This window comes from Lepidochelys kempii, chromosome 2 (assembly GCF_965140285.1).
Source record: "Lepidochelys kempii isolate rLepKem1 chromosome 2, rLepKem1.hap1, whole genome shotgun sequence".
Taxonomy (NCBI): domain Eukaryota; kingdom Metazoa; phylum Chordata; order Testudines; family Cheloniidae; genus Lepidochelys; species Lepidochelys kempii.
This window is the reverse complement of record NC_136381.1, coordinates 53,180,934-53,196,711: the sequence shown is the minus strand read 5'-3', so window position 1 is coordinate 53,196,711 and position 15,778 is coordinate 53,180,934. Positions and strand designations below refer to the sequence as shown.

The 15,778-nt window shown below is 40.6% G+C and overlaps 1 protein-coding gene across 1 annotated transcript in view; it reads left to right on the top strand.

Moving 5' to 3' along the window:
* Nucleotides 1-15,778, top strand: part of STMN2 (stathmin 2) — a 56,352-nt gene that overhangs the window by 21,561 nt on the left and 19,013 nt on the right. The window contains 2 exon segments of the mRNA XM_073330755.1: nt 13,486-13,581; nt 14,258-14,430. Coding sequence (XP_073186856.1) covers nt 13,486-13,581; nt 14,258-14,430 — 269 coding nt within the window.

The window sequence follows — 15,778 nt, the reverse complement described above, 5'->3', positions numbered from 1 at the left end:
TGGTCCTTAACATTAACTGTTTCCAGTGCTTTGGGGAAGTATTCCACGATGCTCATTGATTGCGCTACCATTCTGGGTTAACTTATGAAGAACATTTGACATTAATGCTTGATTCCATTAAAATTAGGGTTTTGTTTTGTTTTTATAAAAAAATCTTTGGAGCTAGAAAACATCACAAATACTTCTGCTCAAGCCTACATAACTTTGTTGATATAGCCTCCAAAATGAGCTGCAAAATTGCAAACAAACAAAAAACTTTAATTGCCATGAGAAGAGATTAGATTTGTACCATTTACTTTTTTCACACTGGGCTGGACGTCTGCTATGCAATTCCGCATTCTTATTAGAATTATTGTCCAAAAAAGACAATCAGAATTGTAATGCTTCATATATTTTCTAAACAGAATGAGCAGTTTTTCTGGATTGCCTTTTCTTCATTTTCCCTCTTTAGGTTTATTCTTCAGTAACGCCAAAGGTGGTTGTCGTCATCATTTTGTCCTGCAATAATCAGGCCATGAAGTTTGCAAATAAATTCAGCAATTCATACAGGGTCCTTTGTAAAGGCTTGATCCCTGGTGTCCAATCCAAAAACCTTCCCTTATTTCACAATAGCTTCCCTGGGTAGACAAGTCCTTAATTACACTTGGTTCATATTTCTGTGGTTTTCTTTTCAACTGTAACAGCTAGAAGCTTACTCATTTTTTTAAATGAAAGCTAAGATTCTGGAGAACAAGGTAGTGGTTTCAGAGAGGTGCTTGTATGACGTCTGGTGAATACCAGTTGCTTCCAAGCCCTGGTCATTGGATATTGGAATTCTGGTGTCTAATGTCCAAGTCAAACAAAGCTGGTAGAAAATGAATTTGTTTGAATTATGGCTGATTTTCCCACACACAGGATTCACAGAGAGTCCAATATAAAAATCAGTGAGCCAAATCTTTAAGTGAGAGAGAGCTGAGTCTGTGTACAGTCTGTGTGAAAACTGAGCAGGGATTTCAGGAGTTGGTCAAATAGTTTTGGGTTTTTTGTTTCAAGACTACAGGTAGCACAATATTGCACTCAAAAGCATGGGTGGGTGGTAAAACCTGCTCCCAACACATCTTTCAGATTGGATATATCTTGGTCCCACCTCTACTGATTTTCATTCCTGCAGTGTGCCCCATATGCCATCTCACAATACCAAATGTTATTTTCCGAGATGCTTGTGATATGAATCAGAAGATTAATCTTTTTACCATTTATTTCAGCTAATATTTCCCTTGATAGGGCATCAATATCCTCAACTGTTGTCATTCCAACCTGAGTTTCTGATCTTTCAATTTTGGCAGGTCATCAGTTACCTTGCCGACGTATACACCAATGTGTGATGGATTCCTTAAAAACTTCATCTTATTGCCTTGCTTTCTGATCCTCTGAGCCTGCTTATAAATTGCACCATTGATAGCATTCTGGTTTCTTCAAAAACAACTGAGGATCACTGCCTGAGAGTCAACAAAACGTATACTATTAATGGTGCTTCTCCCATGATCTACAAAAATTCATTCAGAAAACAAGGAGAGATTCTCCCCTGCACTGAGCTACTTTGCACTATGCCACACTGCATGGCAGCTGTAAAGCCAGCAGAGTTGGCCACAGTGTGGCTCCTATGCCATCTCTCCCACCAGCCACAACAGGGAACATTCCTAGGGGCAAAAGGGGAGATAGCCAGTGCTTTCCTGCATACTGCTGATCTCTGTGTACCATACCAGAACCTTCAGGTCACTGGCAGTGAGCATAATTTAGAGCAGTCTTTAGGCTGATCTAATTTACAATGGAGAAACCAGTCCAGTACACAGATAGCCCAGGAGTGGGGTAGTGCAAGAGTGGCTTAAAGTGATCTTTGTGCTCACAACACTCCATCCTGAGTTGTGCTATGCATTCAGTCACAGCCAAGGGTAAGATTGCATAGAGCAGTGTTACTCAAAGTGGTGGTCCGCGGACCGGTGGTGGTCCGCGAGCCATTGGCTGCTGGTCTGAGCGTACATTGGGAAAAAATATTGCCAGTCCCCCACATCAGATAGCTTGAGAAGCACTGGCCTAGAGGGAAAGGTGATGGCATTCTTCCACGCTCCACCTACAAAATAAGCTCTGTGATGTGAGTCACCAAAACTGGATGCTGGTAACTATAGATGGCTCAGATATAATAGTGTGTGCTCCCCCTCACTGGGACTTCAATAAGCCTGTGACTTTCCTAAACTCTCTAGACTTCTTCGTGACTGGGGGGAAAATTAGTAGGATTCCCCAAATGCCATCCACTTGTGGCATCCAAGTGAGCTGTCACTCACAATACACCATGCAGCTCTGTGAGCCTCCCTCGAATTTCTTGCACAAGGAATGAAATAGTTAACTGTTGACATTTCAATTACATGGCTGGGCAGCTGAGTTAATGAATGGGGCAAGTCACACTCCTCAGTCAGAGCTATTGTTCCAGGCTCGCTCCAGACTCAAGCACACTTCTCTGTATCAGGGCTTCTCTACACTGGGAAATAACCTGTAACTGCTAAGTGTGGAATGATTATTAAATTAATAAGTATGATTTATAATACTTATGTGTGTAATTATTATTAATTAATTTTAATTATTGTAGAAAAGCTATTCTACACCAGCTCTTCATGTAAACACTAAGAGTGCCTTTGCGTGGTTTAGTTTAATCCATTTTGGATTAAGCGCAGAATAAGTGTCCTCATGGAGAACTAGTGCAGAAATAGCCATTCCACTTTAAATCCACACCCTACCTTATTCCACAATTGCTTCCCTGTGTAGACAAGTCCTTAGTTACACTTGGTTCATATTTATGGGGTTTTTCTTTTCAAGTATAACAAGAGTAGAAGCTTACTCTTTTTTTAAATGAAAAAAGTTTGTAAAGTTTTTTAAAAAGCTGAGATTCTGGAGAACAAAGTAGTGGTTTCATAGAGGTATTGTATGGCATTCAGTGAGTACTGCTTGTTTTCGAGCCCTGGGCATTGGATATTAGAATTTTGGTGTCTAATACTCAAGTTAAACAAAGCTGGTAGAAAATGAATTCATTCTCATTCTGACTGAGTTTCCCCACACACAGAACTCACAGAGAGTCCAGCATAAAAGTCAATGAGCCAAACCCTGAATGTGGAGTGAGCTTAGTCTGAATAAAGTCTGAGTAAAACATGAGTAGGGATTTCAGGAGTTGGACAAATTGATTTTGTTTTGTTTTGCTTTAATAGTTACAAGACTACAGAGAGTACATATTACTTCAGCCCTGTGTCAATACTTGTCACCAGAGTGAACACACTACAAACAGCACCCATTCTCATTCGAGGACAATACATTGGATGCAATCTATGGGCTTCAATTCATTGTCCAGCCCTGTCTCCACTGCTGCGTCCCCACAAGTATTTGTTCATCTAGGTCCCAATCCTGCAAATGTTTATGCATATGATAACTTTATTTCCAATAGTTGAAATCAATGGGGCTACTGATGACAGCAAACAAGTGTTTGCATGATCAGAGCCCTCAATTTAATTCATCCCTAAAAACTCACTTCTGCAGCATCATCTACAAAAACAAAAAAGTACATTTACACATAAAAAACCAAAGCCAAAATCTTTCAGCCACCAAGGCTGATGCAGAAAGCCCACATAGCTGTATTTCTGTTACCTGTTGTGACCCCAGGACCTCAATGCCAACTGGCAAGGGGGTGCAGAGGGGTTACAGTAATCTCCTGAGTCTTTGGTGAACTAGGATATACACACCAGAGAGTCAGGTGATGTCTCAAATAAAATCTGGTGTGTCACCTGTCATCAATATCATTGCCCAGTGCATGTACAGGTGTTGTGTAAGGATTCATGTATATATACTGCAAATATGTTCTCAAAGTTTGTATCTGGGGGGGCTGGTCATCAGCAAAGATGAAAAACAGGTTTTCTGTCTGACAAGAGATGTCTATCCATCTAGCTGTTTAATTGAGCATTGTCTCGTTCACAATGGGTCTTCTATCACGAGTCTGAACTGAATGCAAATAAAGGCTTGTAAGACCTTCAAAACGAAAGTAACTGGAAAAGAAAATAGTGGGAGGGGAGAACCTGATCTTGAGGTGCCCCTTTTTGGCTGTTTGGAGGGCAGAGCAGGCACCCCTCACCTAGGAAGTAAAAGGATAGCGGATTTGCTTCATGATCATGGGATCTCAGCTAGGCTTGGTTGAAAATGCTGGCGAGAACTTTGGATGAGATAGGCTTCTTTAGACAGCAGGTTAACCTGTTAGCTAAGTTTAGTCTCTAGAAAGCATGCTATGATTAGTTGTATATGTAATCATTTGTTTCTAATTTTCTTACTCATTATAACCTGCATCTCTATTCTTTGATAATACACATTCTTTTTTTTTCCACTATAAGTCTATCTAAGTGCTGTGGTGCTAAGCAAAGTCCTGGTCCTGAGTTGACTCTTACAAGCTGGTGTGTACTGTTCCCTTGGGAACAGCAAGCCTGGTAATTCAGTGGGCAAGGGGCTGAACACTACAGGGATAGCTCAAAGTATTCAGGGGTTGGTGTGGGCCTGTTGCTAGCTGTACAGACAGAGCAAGGCCTGCAGGGTCAGGAAGATAGTACCTATGTTGCCAGAGGGTGGTGGTTTCAGGGAGCTGATCCACAGCAGGCACAGACAAGACTGCTTCACGCTAAGGGGAAGGTAGTAGTGAGATGTCACACCACCTTGGGTACCATCACACCCATATCCTTCTTCTTCCCTTTTCATTCCTGGTGGATGTTATGGTCTCATTTCTCTGTCAAGTCCATTATTCACACAGGGAGATCTGCAGCACAGAAACCAGTCTCTTGTGCTCTCTTTCCAGCACCAAGCACGCTTTCAGATGCTATAAAACGATGAATAATGATGCTAAGGAAATAGTCCCTTAAAAATCACTGGGGATTTTTATAAATGATATTGTGAGTTGCCTATAATATTGCCTAAAAGAATGAGAAAACACAAAATGTGAGCCAAATACAGATATTAACCTTTCCACGTGCTTCTGCTATATTTAAATCCATCAGAAATCAATCACAATTATGATCATATAATCCCTGTTTCATTTGACAATAAGGATGCAGCACATTTCTGTGGATTACAAAAAGAATTACCAGCTAAAAGATGACTGAGTTTGGCATTCAAAGGAATAATACAACCCTCACCCTGACAGTATTTCTGTTACAAAGCAAAAGGGCCCAGCACATCAAAGTCAGTATAAACAAAGTTAACCTTCAGAATGTAACAGTGTTTTTGTCAGTGAAGTCCCCGAGAAATCAATATAAATGTGGTTATAGTATACCACAGTGATATGAACCTTGTGTATCTTGCATTTCATGCTTCATCTAATCTGATCTCTTACCTTTCTGCCTAGCAGTCTTTTCCAAAGCAGACAATAAAATTGGATTCAGGTTCAATAACTAGAATTCATCCCGGAAGGCTGACGATTTGACAACAAGCTGGAGAGCAGAGATGCGGGGAAGGAAGTGGACTGTGTTAGGAGTTGTGCTTTGTGACAACTAAGAAATAGCACAGTGGTAGTGCATTAGTCTTTGTCCTTTGGAGACGTACAGTACCACGGGGCACTGATTAACTGACTGGGTGTGAAGGAAGAACTTGGCCAAGGTCCCTGATGGGTTATTATTTATGGACCAGATTCAGCAAAGGGATAATGAACAGATATATTTTCATTTGTCAAATGTCAATGAATAAATAGCATTTATATTCCTTATTAATCTGCTTTCAAATGTAAACAAATAGCCCAAATGATTAATAGGAAACTTTCTGTGGTCTATGTTGTGACATAACAATCTGCCCTGACTATAGGGCAATGAGCATGCAATGAATTGTGACTTTGTCCTAAGTTGTTCCCTGGTTTCTCTGCTTTCTCCAGACAGGCAGTAATCTGTTGCTGGTTTATACCAGTAGCCAATTATTTATTCCTCCATGTCAGTTCACGGCACTGGCTGGTGTGCTGTGGGGAGGAGGGTGGCAGAGTCATTCCTCCCCTCTTCACAAATCCCACCATCACCACCTGCACAGAACAGAAGGCCCCCATGGAGGCCCACACTGTGCTCTGAAATGCAAGGGACTTTTCAACCTTCTTCACACAACCATGCAGGTCAAGAATTCTGTATTAATAGAAAGTCAGCATATATGCATGTAACAGCCCACTTTGAGAAAACAGACAGTGTACACTATATTATATTCAGAACATTTCAAAAGCTGATAAATGGATGCCATTTAATCACTAAGTCTAGGATTTTTGAAGGAGTCTATGGGAGTTAGGTTTCAGAGTAGCAGCCCTGTTAGTCTGTATTCTCAAAAAGAAAAGGAGTACTTGTGGCACCTTAGAGACTAACAGATTTATTTGAGCATAAGCTTTCATGATGCATCCGATGAAGTGAGCTGTAGCTCACGAAAGCTTATGCTCAAGTAAATTTGTTAGTCTCTAAGGTGCCACAAGTACTCCTTTTCTTTTTATGGGAGTTAGGCACACCATTCCCACTGAGTTTCCAGGGGATTTAGTCAACTAAGTCCCTTAGGTTCCTTTGAAATTCCCAGCATATTTTTTATTTTCATATTTATCCCTCTAATTAACGTAACCCAATGGTCCAAAGAAACTGCACTCCATTAGATACATGTCTGTAGTGACCAGGACAGTCATGCCTAAGAGTTAGAATCAGGAACCAGAAGCAGAGTCGGGTGCCAAGCCAGTCCGCATCAGGGCTAGGAGCAGGGACCTGGAGAGAAGCAGGAAAGCAGGAACTGGGAACAGACTGGGTCTGAGATAAGGAGGAAAGGAACAGGCTGGGAGGCAGGGTTCTGCAGTGAGGCAGGGTCCATAGTAGCCCTCCAGGGATTCACCTAGTTGTTCAATTTCCTGAGCCTCTTTCTGGCTTAAGTAGGGTGTCCCAGCCAATTGATGGGAGCGGGGGAGGGGAGAAGCTGGACATCTCCACTAATCAGGAACTTCATGGGCAAGGCCCTTTGTTAGCTAGTGCTTCACTAGCCCCCTTCTCAAAGAATTTGACTGTGCTGCTGGGTAGCAACAGTCTGTGCATAGCCTGGAAACCCACAGGCCTAGGTTCAAGGCTTCTGAGCCCTCACGCTGCCTTAGTAAAGTACACTAAAAAATGCTATTTTCAACATTTATTTTGAATTGTACCATTATCCAAGTGATTTCCCAGCCCTTCAATATTGCTTCATTAGCAAATATCTTTTAACAGCAAAATTGACTATCCTATTCATTTTAACCTATTTTCAGCATTGCCAATGACAAACATTCAAAGGCCCCCATAAATCATGAAATTAGCTTAAAAATGAGATTTTTTAAAAAAAATATATAATAATTTTCTGGTTTCTCTGCCTTGAGTGTACACTTGGGTTCATGTTGACAAGCTTTTCTCCACAATCCTGAGGGATAGAAATTACTTTTGTTTAAAATGAAAGCTGAGTGAGAGTCTCATGTAATCCCATGACTCCTGGTCTTGGGGACTGAAGAAAAAACTCCAAATATCATGAAACTCCCAAGTAAATCAGAAGAGCTGGAAACACTGCTATTTTTTTTTCTAATACGTTGACTGATTTCTGAAGCATCTGTTTCTTGGCAGAGTGTCCAGAAAGCTCAAAAATATTGAAAGTAAAATTAAATTATACCTCAGCTTAGAGATACTAGACATTTTCCTAAACAAACTAGACAAAAGGGAATAATCCAAAGAGGAAGAGCTGGTGGGAAAGAGATATAGCAGAATGGGCGGAGATATAGCAACCTAAATAGAAGCAGCTTGGGGGCAGCAACGGAGTGATTCTTCACTGAGGGAATTCCATAGATAGGATTCCTGATCCAAGGTAATTTTGCTGATGGTCCAGTTTGAGCTACAGCCTTGGAATTCAAGAACAGTCTGTTTCATGTCAGTTGCCTGACATGCCTGAGAGGGAAACAGAGTGAGATGAGTATACAAGTAACTCAGACTCAAACGGTGGTTAAAGCAAACTGAAACCAGATGGGAAGTTCTCACTGCACCAGTCCAGAAGAAGGGGGATCAGTCCAGGAAGTTGTTTACCTGAGCCAGGGAGAGGAGGGGGCGCTTCCAGTATTGCCAGCCCCAAGTGCTCAGAATTATGAGTCAAGCCCCCAAAATCATGAAATTGACTTTAAATGATTTTTTTAAATAATAATAATAAATTTGGCAATAAATTTTAGTTGTTTTCTGAGCCTTCAGGCTGCACACACAGGTCACAGTTTTCTCTACAACCATGAGAACGAGAAACTTACTTTTTAAAAAGAAAATTGAAAGCTGGGATTCTAATATATTCACATGATTCCAGGAGCCAGGGCATTAAGAAATACACTATCACAAGACTCCCAGTCAAATTGTAAGAGTTGGCAAGGCTGAGCTCCCCTCTGCTTTTAGCCAATGGGTAGCACCAGTGCACCCCTGCTTTCCCCCTTGTCCCCCGCACCGACTTTAATACTAGATCTAGACAATTAAAGGCCTTATATGCTGTAATTGAAACTATAAGTCTGGGAAGGTTCTATTTCCCTCATTAGTCAATATCATATTTTTTTACTAGTCATTTCCTTATCAAAGATCATTGCAATCTCAAGATTATCATCATTTACTACAGAAGTAGTTAACACAGTTATGTGCACAATATGCAACTGAATGAGGATCCGCACAATTAGCAAAGCCAGTTGTAAAACTGATCCTGGAAAATACACCTTGTTATAATCATGATTTTCTTTACAAGTTTTAAACGAATCAGCAAAAAGAGCCATCACTTTTGTGTATCTATATTTCAGTTAACACATTATTTTAAATGATAAAATGAGATGGCTGAAAATCTTAACCAAATGTTGATAGCTAATCACGGTCATTATGACACACAGAGGAAGATAACTGGCATTCATATATGGATACAGCGTGTGAATGAGTGGATGTCACTTGCAGTATCATATTCTTCTGGGATCGGAATTTAGAATGTGGTTGTAGGAACGGAGGGTTCATTCACAGACATGAAAGCAAACAGGAAAAGCATCTTACTGGGAGAGCGATTATATGAAATTAGCGGTCACCACCCAGAGGTTGCCCACGCAGCAATTTTTTAGCTGTAGGTAAAGAAAACGCTAAACAGAACGGTCCCTCTTAATTATGACAGCTCATAAAAAAAATGCATAGAAAAGCTGAAAGTACAATACTATTAAGATAGTATTAACACTTTTTCAGTGCTTCTCCCCCTCCCCCACCTCTTTTCCACAAAGGGCATTTTGCATCGTGACACATTACATCAATTTATGTTGTTATCTAGCCTATGAAACATAAAACAGATGAGACATTCAGCACAGAACAGCTTAGTGATCCAGTTGTCTAGGCCTGGTTCAAAGTCAAAGAAAAAAAGTCCTGTGGACTTTAAATTATGCCCATCTTCCTTCCCATCTCCTTCAATTTCAAAATTCAGAACAAATAAAGTTAAATTTAAAAAATCCCTCCCCCAACTTTTGAGTTTGCACCTGCCCCATTGCTAAAATATGCTCATTGGTTTTACTCTAATTCTTATAAATTGTCATGATCGGTATCATCTACCACTTAGAGCATTGTGCAGGGTTTTCCACCAAACTGAATCACTACTGTTAGTGAACTTCTTCTTTCCCCTTCACTAAATTAAAGGATGGTTCTTAAATTCTATACCTGGTGTGGACTGCCAGAGTAGTTTAAAAAAAAAAAACAAAAACAAGCCACAGGGTTTTGGCAAATACATGTTAAATAGGTTCCTGATTTGAATTTAATGGAGAGGGATCAAAAAGGGTTTGCTACATGACATTTCACCTGAAAAATAAAGTGAGTTATTGTCCCTTACACAGTCATAAACATTGTGTCTCCAAATATATGGTTTTACCAAAATGCTCTTTGAATTAAAAAAAACTGTTTTTCCATGAAGGATGGCTCAATGGCAAGGCAGCTAACCTAAGACTTCGGAGACTCAGGTACAATGCTCTGCTTTGCCACAAACATCCCATGTGACTTGAGCAAGTCACTTAGGTTACATCTATACTATGAGCTAGGGGTGTGATTCCCCTGCTCGCATACACGTAGTCACCCTAGCTCTCATCAAGCTAGCGTGAGTGGTGGCAATGGAGCCATGGCTGAGCTGTGCCAAATACAGATCCACTGGTTTCTGTTGGGTCTGTGTTCTGTCCAGCTTATCTGTGCTTTCGTTGCTTCTACCCAGGCTACTGTGTCTACTGCTATTTATACTTCCGCTAGCCGAATGACAGCTTGTGCAAGTAGGTATACACAAGCGGGGGACTTACATCCTTAGCTCATAGAGTAGACATAGCTGGAGGGCCTGTACACACTCACACTTACTTCAGTATAACTTGCTCAGGGGTGTGAAAAAGCCACCCACTGAGCAGCATAAGTTACACCTCTCTAAGCACCAGTATGTCGTGGGAGAAGCTCTCCCTCTGTCATAGCTACTGCCACTTGGGGAGGCGGAGTAATGATGCCGACGGGAGAGCTCTCTCCCATGGGTATGAAGTGTCTACACTAGCAGCGCTATAGTGACACAGCTACATCGGTACAGCTGCGCCGCTGTAGCGATTCTAGTGTAGACTAGCCCTTAGTCTCTCTGTCCCTCAGTCCCCTCTCTGTATAATAGCACTTCCCTACCTCACAGGGTTGTTGTTGTGAGGGTGGATACATTGAAGAGGTTGTGAGGAGCTCAGATACTACAGTAATGCTGGCCATCAAAGTACCTAAAACAGAACAACCTTTCCTGTAATATGCTATATTACCTGTATGTTCAGCTGATGGTGCTGTAATGGCCTCTTGGATCTGGCAGGATTATTCAGCCAATTTACAACTCTGACTGAAGGTCTTTTTAGGGCAAAGAGTGACTAAATCAATACAAAACAGAGCATGGTACTTATATAGCTGGCAAATCATCTGAATTCTGTCACTGCCCAGGATGAAAAAGGAGAACCGCCCCCAAGGTGCTTTAAGTGCAGCTACAGTACTAACAGGAATGAGATCAGAGCACAATGTTCTTATCTTTCAAGCCATGTTCTGTAGATGACAAGCTGGAAAGACGAAGACTTTTTCTGATTGTTTTAAATGTTTTTAGAAAATGCAAATATCAAATACCTGGCAAAGTTGAAAAACAAGAGTCAGGATTGCTAGGAGACCTAATTCATACACACATATACAATGATATTTTGTAGCCCTGATCCAGCAAACCACTTCAGAGTGCTTAACTTTAAGCATGTGAATTGTCACTGAGACAAGTGATTTCACTGTAAATGTCATTTGGACATAAAAAATTCCTTTTCAGATGTGAATGTCATAATGATGGAATGTTCTCAACGACTGCCATAATTCCAAAGATTCCTACCAGGGCAAGATAGTTACTTTAACAGCAGCAGTGCAAAAAATGTTTCTGGGGTCCTTTTTTGTGCCTTTGAAAATCTTAATACTGTTTGGTTTAAATCCTGATTGGGATCCAGTCAGTGTTGTTCTTGTTTTTACAGTGTTTTGTACGTAACTGAATTCTTTCACCATCTATAAACAGAACCACAAAGACTTGCCAACCTCAGCAGGCAGGCACTTAGATCTCTATGTGCAACTTTGTGCTGGGGTATTTGGTGATCAGTATTGGTTAATATGAGGCATACAGTAGGTCATGTGTGCTCTGGGCGGATTGATTGGTGTCCCATGATCAAGATCTGTAAGTTGCCCCTAAGCAGTAGTCTACTGAATGCTGATTTAAGACCTTGCCCTGAAAACTGCTGAACTTGTGCATCCCTAATTGCCATTGCCTTTCATGAGAGCTGAGGGCCCTCAGCCCCTTGCAGTAAATGCTCAAACTCCTTGAGTACAAAATGTCAGAAAGAGCAAGCAACATGCATATGAAGGACTGAATGGAAGTTTTATAGTTCTATTGATTTATATTAATTATTTTAAACTTAATATGTCAAATCCATCACTGGTGTAGCTTTATTGATTGGTGCAGTGACATCCAGATTGAATTTGTGCTTATGTCAATTATAACAACATCAGTAATAATTATATTTTAGGGCATGTTTTCATACTCCAGAGGCTAACTTGTACCTGCCTCTGTGTGTGCAATTAGATAATTTCTCATTCTAAGAGGCACTTCTCTGTGCAGATGTGGGTTTTGAAGAGACACGTGCATGCATGCACTTTTTGAAGGTACATGTGTGCAGGCACTTTTTGTATACTGTAAGAGTGGATGGGAGGCAAATTTTCAAACCCTGGATGCTCAGCATTTGCCTCCCATCCATTCTTACAGGATACATTTGTACAGTATGGACCAGTGGCTATAGCACTGGACTACTATTCAAAAGACGTGGATTCTATTCCTGGCTTTGCTACTGGCCTGCTGGGTAACCTTGAGCAAGCCACTTCACCCTCTCTGTGTCTCTACTTCCTCATTCATAAATTGTGGATAATGATATTTACCTGCTTCCTAAAGTGTTTTGAGACGTATGGATGAAAGGCACTATATAACAATATATAATATATATTATTATTATTAGCCCAAGTGGGCTCCAATCCCTGACTGGGGTCTGTAAGCCCTACTGTAATACAAAATTATAAATAATGGTAATTACTGTCAGGTAGCAGCCATGTTAGTCTGTATTCGCAAAAAGAAAAGGAGTACTTGTGGCACCTTAGAGGCTAACAAATTTATTTGAGCATAAGCTTTCGTGAGCTACAGCTCACTTCATTGGATGCATTCAGTGTATTTGGTATATAGATTGGTTTACAATGGAACTGGATGTGGAAGCTAACTAATCAATTCAATAGGACAGCAGGTTAAAACCTTTTAGGTTTTGCGTATTAAGGGTATTATTTCTAAAGAGTTTTGCCGAGAATCTTGTTACGAATTTATCCATATTTCTGGGTTTTTTTTAATAATTATTTGGATGACATTTGCATTTGTATCAGACAACGCCTTTAGTATCTGCCAGTGGCAATCCATGAACCAGAACTTCAGAGATCTTGATGAGAGTTGCATTTGGAGGAACTGTAAAGTTTGTGTGAGTGTCACTTGCCTCTGGCTGCAGAGAGAGAGAGAGAGACTGGATTATGGCACGATTCCAATATTAAAATACATTGCTGATCAGCCATCCTCAGCTAATATAAGTCAGAGACACCCAGAGGGCATTGGCTCTGAAGTTAAGACAATGTTGTAGGAGACATGGGGGTCAGAAGCAGTCTGTGCAGTCCAGGGTGTCAGACATTCGCATACTATTAAAGATTCCCATATTCAGAAGCAATGGTCAAAGGCAAACATTTCGGAGAAATCTTTCAGGCTGGGATTCAGATGTTCTATCAGACATATAGCTAACTATTGTAATTATGATCTAAATTAAAAACTCACGGTACGAAATTTGGGAAACTGATGTAAATTAACACTCTCTTATTTCAGCCTATAAGGAAAAGATGAAGGAGCTGTCCATGCTGTCTCTGATCTGCTCTTGTTTTTACCCTGAACCTCGCAACATGAATATCTATACATATGATGGTGAGTAACCTTCACTGGAAACCATCCTGCTTGTTAAATAATTTGGTAGTGCTGGGATATGACTCATTTCACTTTCACAGTTTCTAATATTTAGTCAATACTTTGCTGATTTAGCAATTCACTTGCTATTTCTGGCTGTTAGTTCTTACCAATTGCCTATTGCTCACTGGGGTGATTGTTTGGCCCTAACAACAACATATTAAAATCTCATTTTAAAAAGCCCATGGCTGGCTATTTTATAATTAGCTATACTGTACTTAGTACCCCAAGAAATGCTACTCATCCAGGAATTGCAGATATTCACAGCTGATGTAATTCTCAGGAAAATCAAGAAAATATGCTTGCATTTTCATGAAGCAACTACCAAACATGGCAAGGGCTAGTGAAAGACAATTTTTCACACCAGCTTTACACATTTATTTGTCCACATAAAGCTTTCTTTACTACCCTATAAATCCCCACATACACATATACACATGCTTTTATAGCCTTCCAAAATGACATGCATATTTATCTTTATAGGATGAATTTGTACTTACACTGTTACTAACAAATGGGAATGTACCTCTCACGAGAGCTGTTTTCAACACATGCTTGACTGTTTTCCTTACATTGCCAAAGTATGCTATTTCTCTCCTCCGATGGTGGGTTTAGCATTTTTAATTTTATTTACTAGATATGGAAGTGAAACAAATCAACAAACGTGCCTCTGGCCAGGCCTTTGAGCTGATCTTAAAGCCACCATCTCCTGTCTCAGAAGCACCACGGACTTTAGCCTCTCCAAAGAAGAAAGAACTGTCACGTGAGGAGATCCAGAAAAAGCTGGAAGCTGCTGAGGAAAGGAGAAAGGTATCTTTGCTTTTTAGAAGAAATTAGTAGCTGTGCCTTGCCCTATGCAATTGCAACAAAGTTTCCTATAGTTTCTGATGAAAAATCATCTTGCAGTGAGGAGCCATTGTGGGCATTATAATAATAATACTGGCATTATTTCCACTGACATTTATGGCTGACAGTACACTCATTGTAAGATGATTTTTCATCAGAAATGTGAAAAAATTAAAAATGTTGAATGAAACAAACTGTTTTTTTTCTTTCTACCTTTTAGCCAGTCCCCGCTGCCCCCCAAATTCAACCAGCTCTAATGGGCAGGAAGTATGTGTTATTTAATGAAGGTATCTCTGGACAGGAAGTCTTATGGAGCTTTAAATTCACAATCTTTGCTCCATGTTTATAGTGCTAGAACTATGTAGGACCCTATATGGAATAAAGCTGTTCCCCTTTATGACTTTATTCAGCATTTCAGACTTCCATGTGTGTTCATGGTGTACATTGTACAAAGATGTCAGACCTTCTAGCAATAAAAAAAGACAAATGCAGGGTACTTAGAGCAAGCAGACAGAACTATACCTCCCCTCTCCAGCTTCCACTCTGATTGATGGGCCAAAGAAGTCTTCCCTTGTCAAACATTTTCAAGGACAGATTTAGCTATTCTATAAATTTAAGATTAGGTCAGACTATATTTACTATGTATATTTTAAGTCTTATTAAAACAGGATAAAAGGCCAGATTCTCAGCTCTGGTCAATGTGCATAAGTCAGGGGATGGGTACAAAGTGATTTAAAGCTCATCTTTGCTTGCCTGTAGCACTTAGGGCTGCTCTGTGGAGGACTAACAAGACCTGTGCTATGTTAGAGCATTCTCAGGGCTGCTCTAAATTATGCCAAGCTGCAATGACCACAGGAGGCTGAAAATACAGTGGAAGACTGGAGATAGTACTGGCCACTCCCCCTTTCCTCCTGCCAGGCTGTCTTTTCCCTGCCACACAGAAGGAGAGTGGAGTAAGAGCTTCTAACCTCTATGCCACCAAATGATCTATGTTATCTTGGGGTGATTTTGCCTGGGCCCGTTAAGCTGGCATTAGACTCACATTTCACTGGTGAGTTGATGCAAAGTGACTACACCTCACAGAGAATCTGAGGTGTTGTTTTTCCTCATGGGGGAGGGATAGCTCAGTGGTTTGAGCATTGGCCTGCTAAACCCAGGGTTATGAGTTCAATCCTTTAGGGGGCCATTTAGGGATCTGGGGCAAAAATTGGGGATTGGACTAGATGACCTCCTGAGGTCCCTTCCAACCCTGATATTCTATGATTCTAAGGTGCCTGAAAGTAAAACAAGCTCAGCTGTCTGAGCCTTTAGT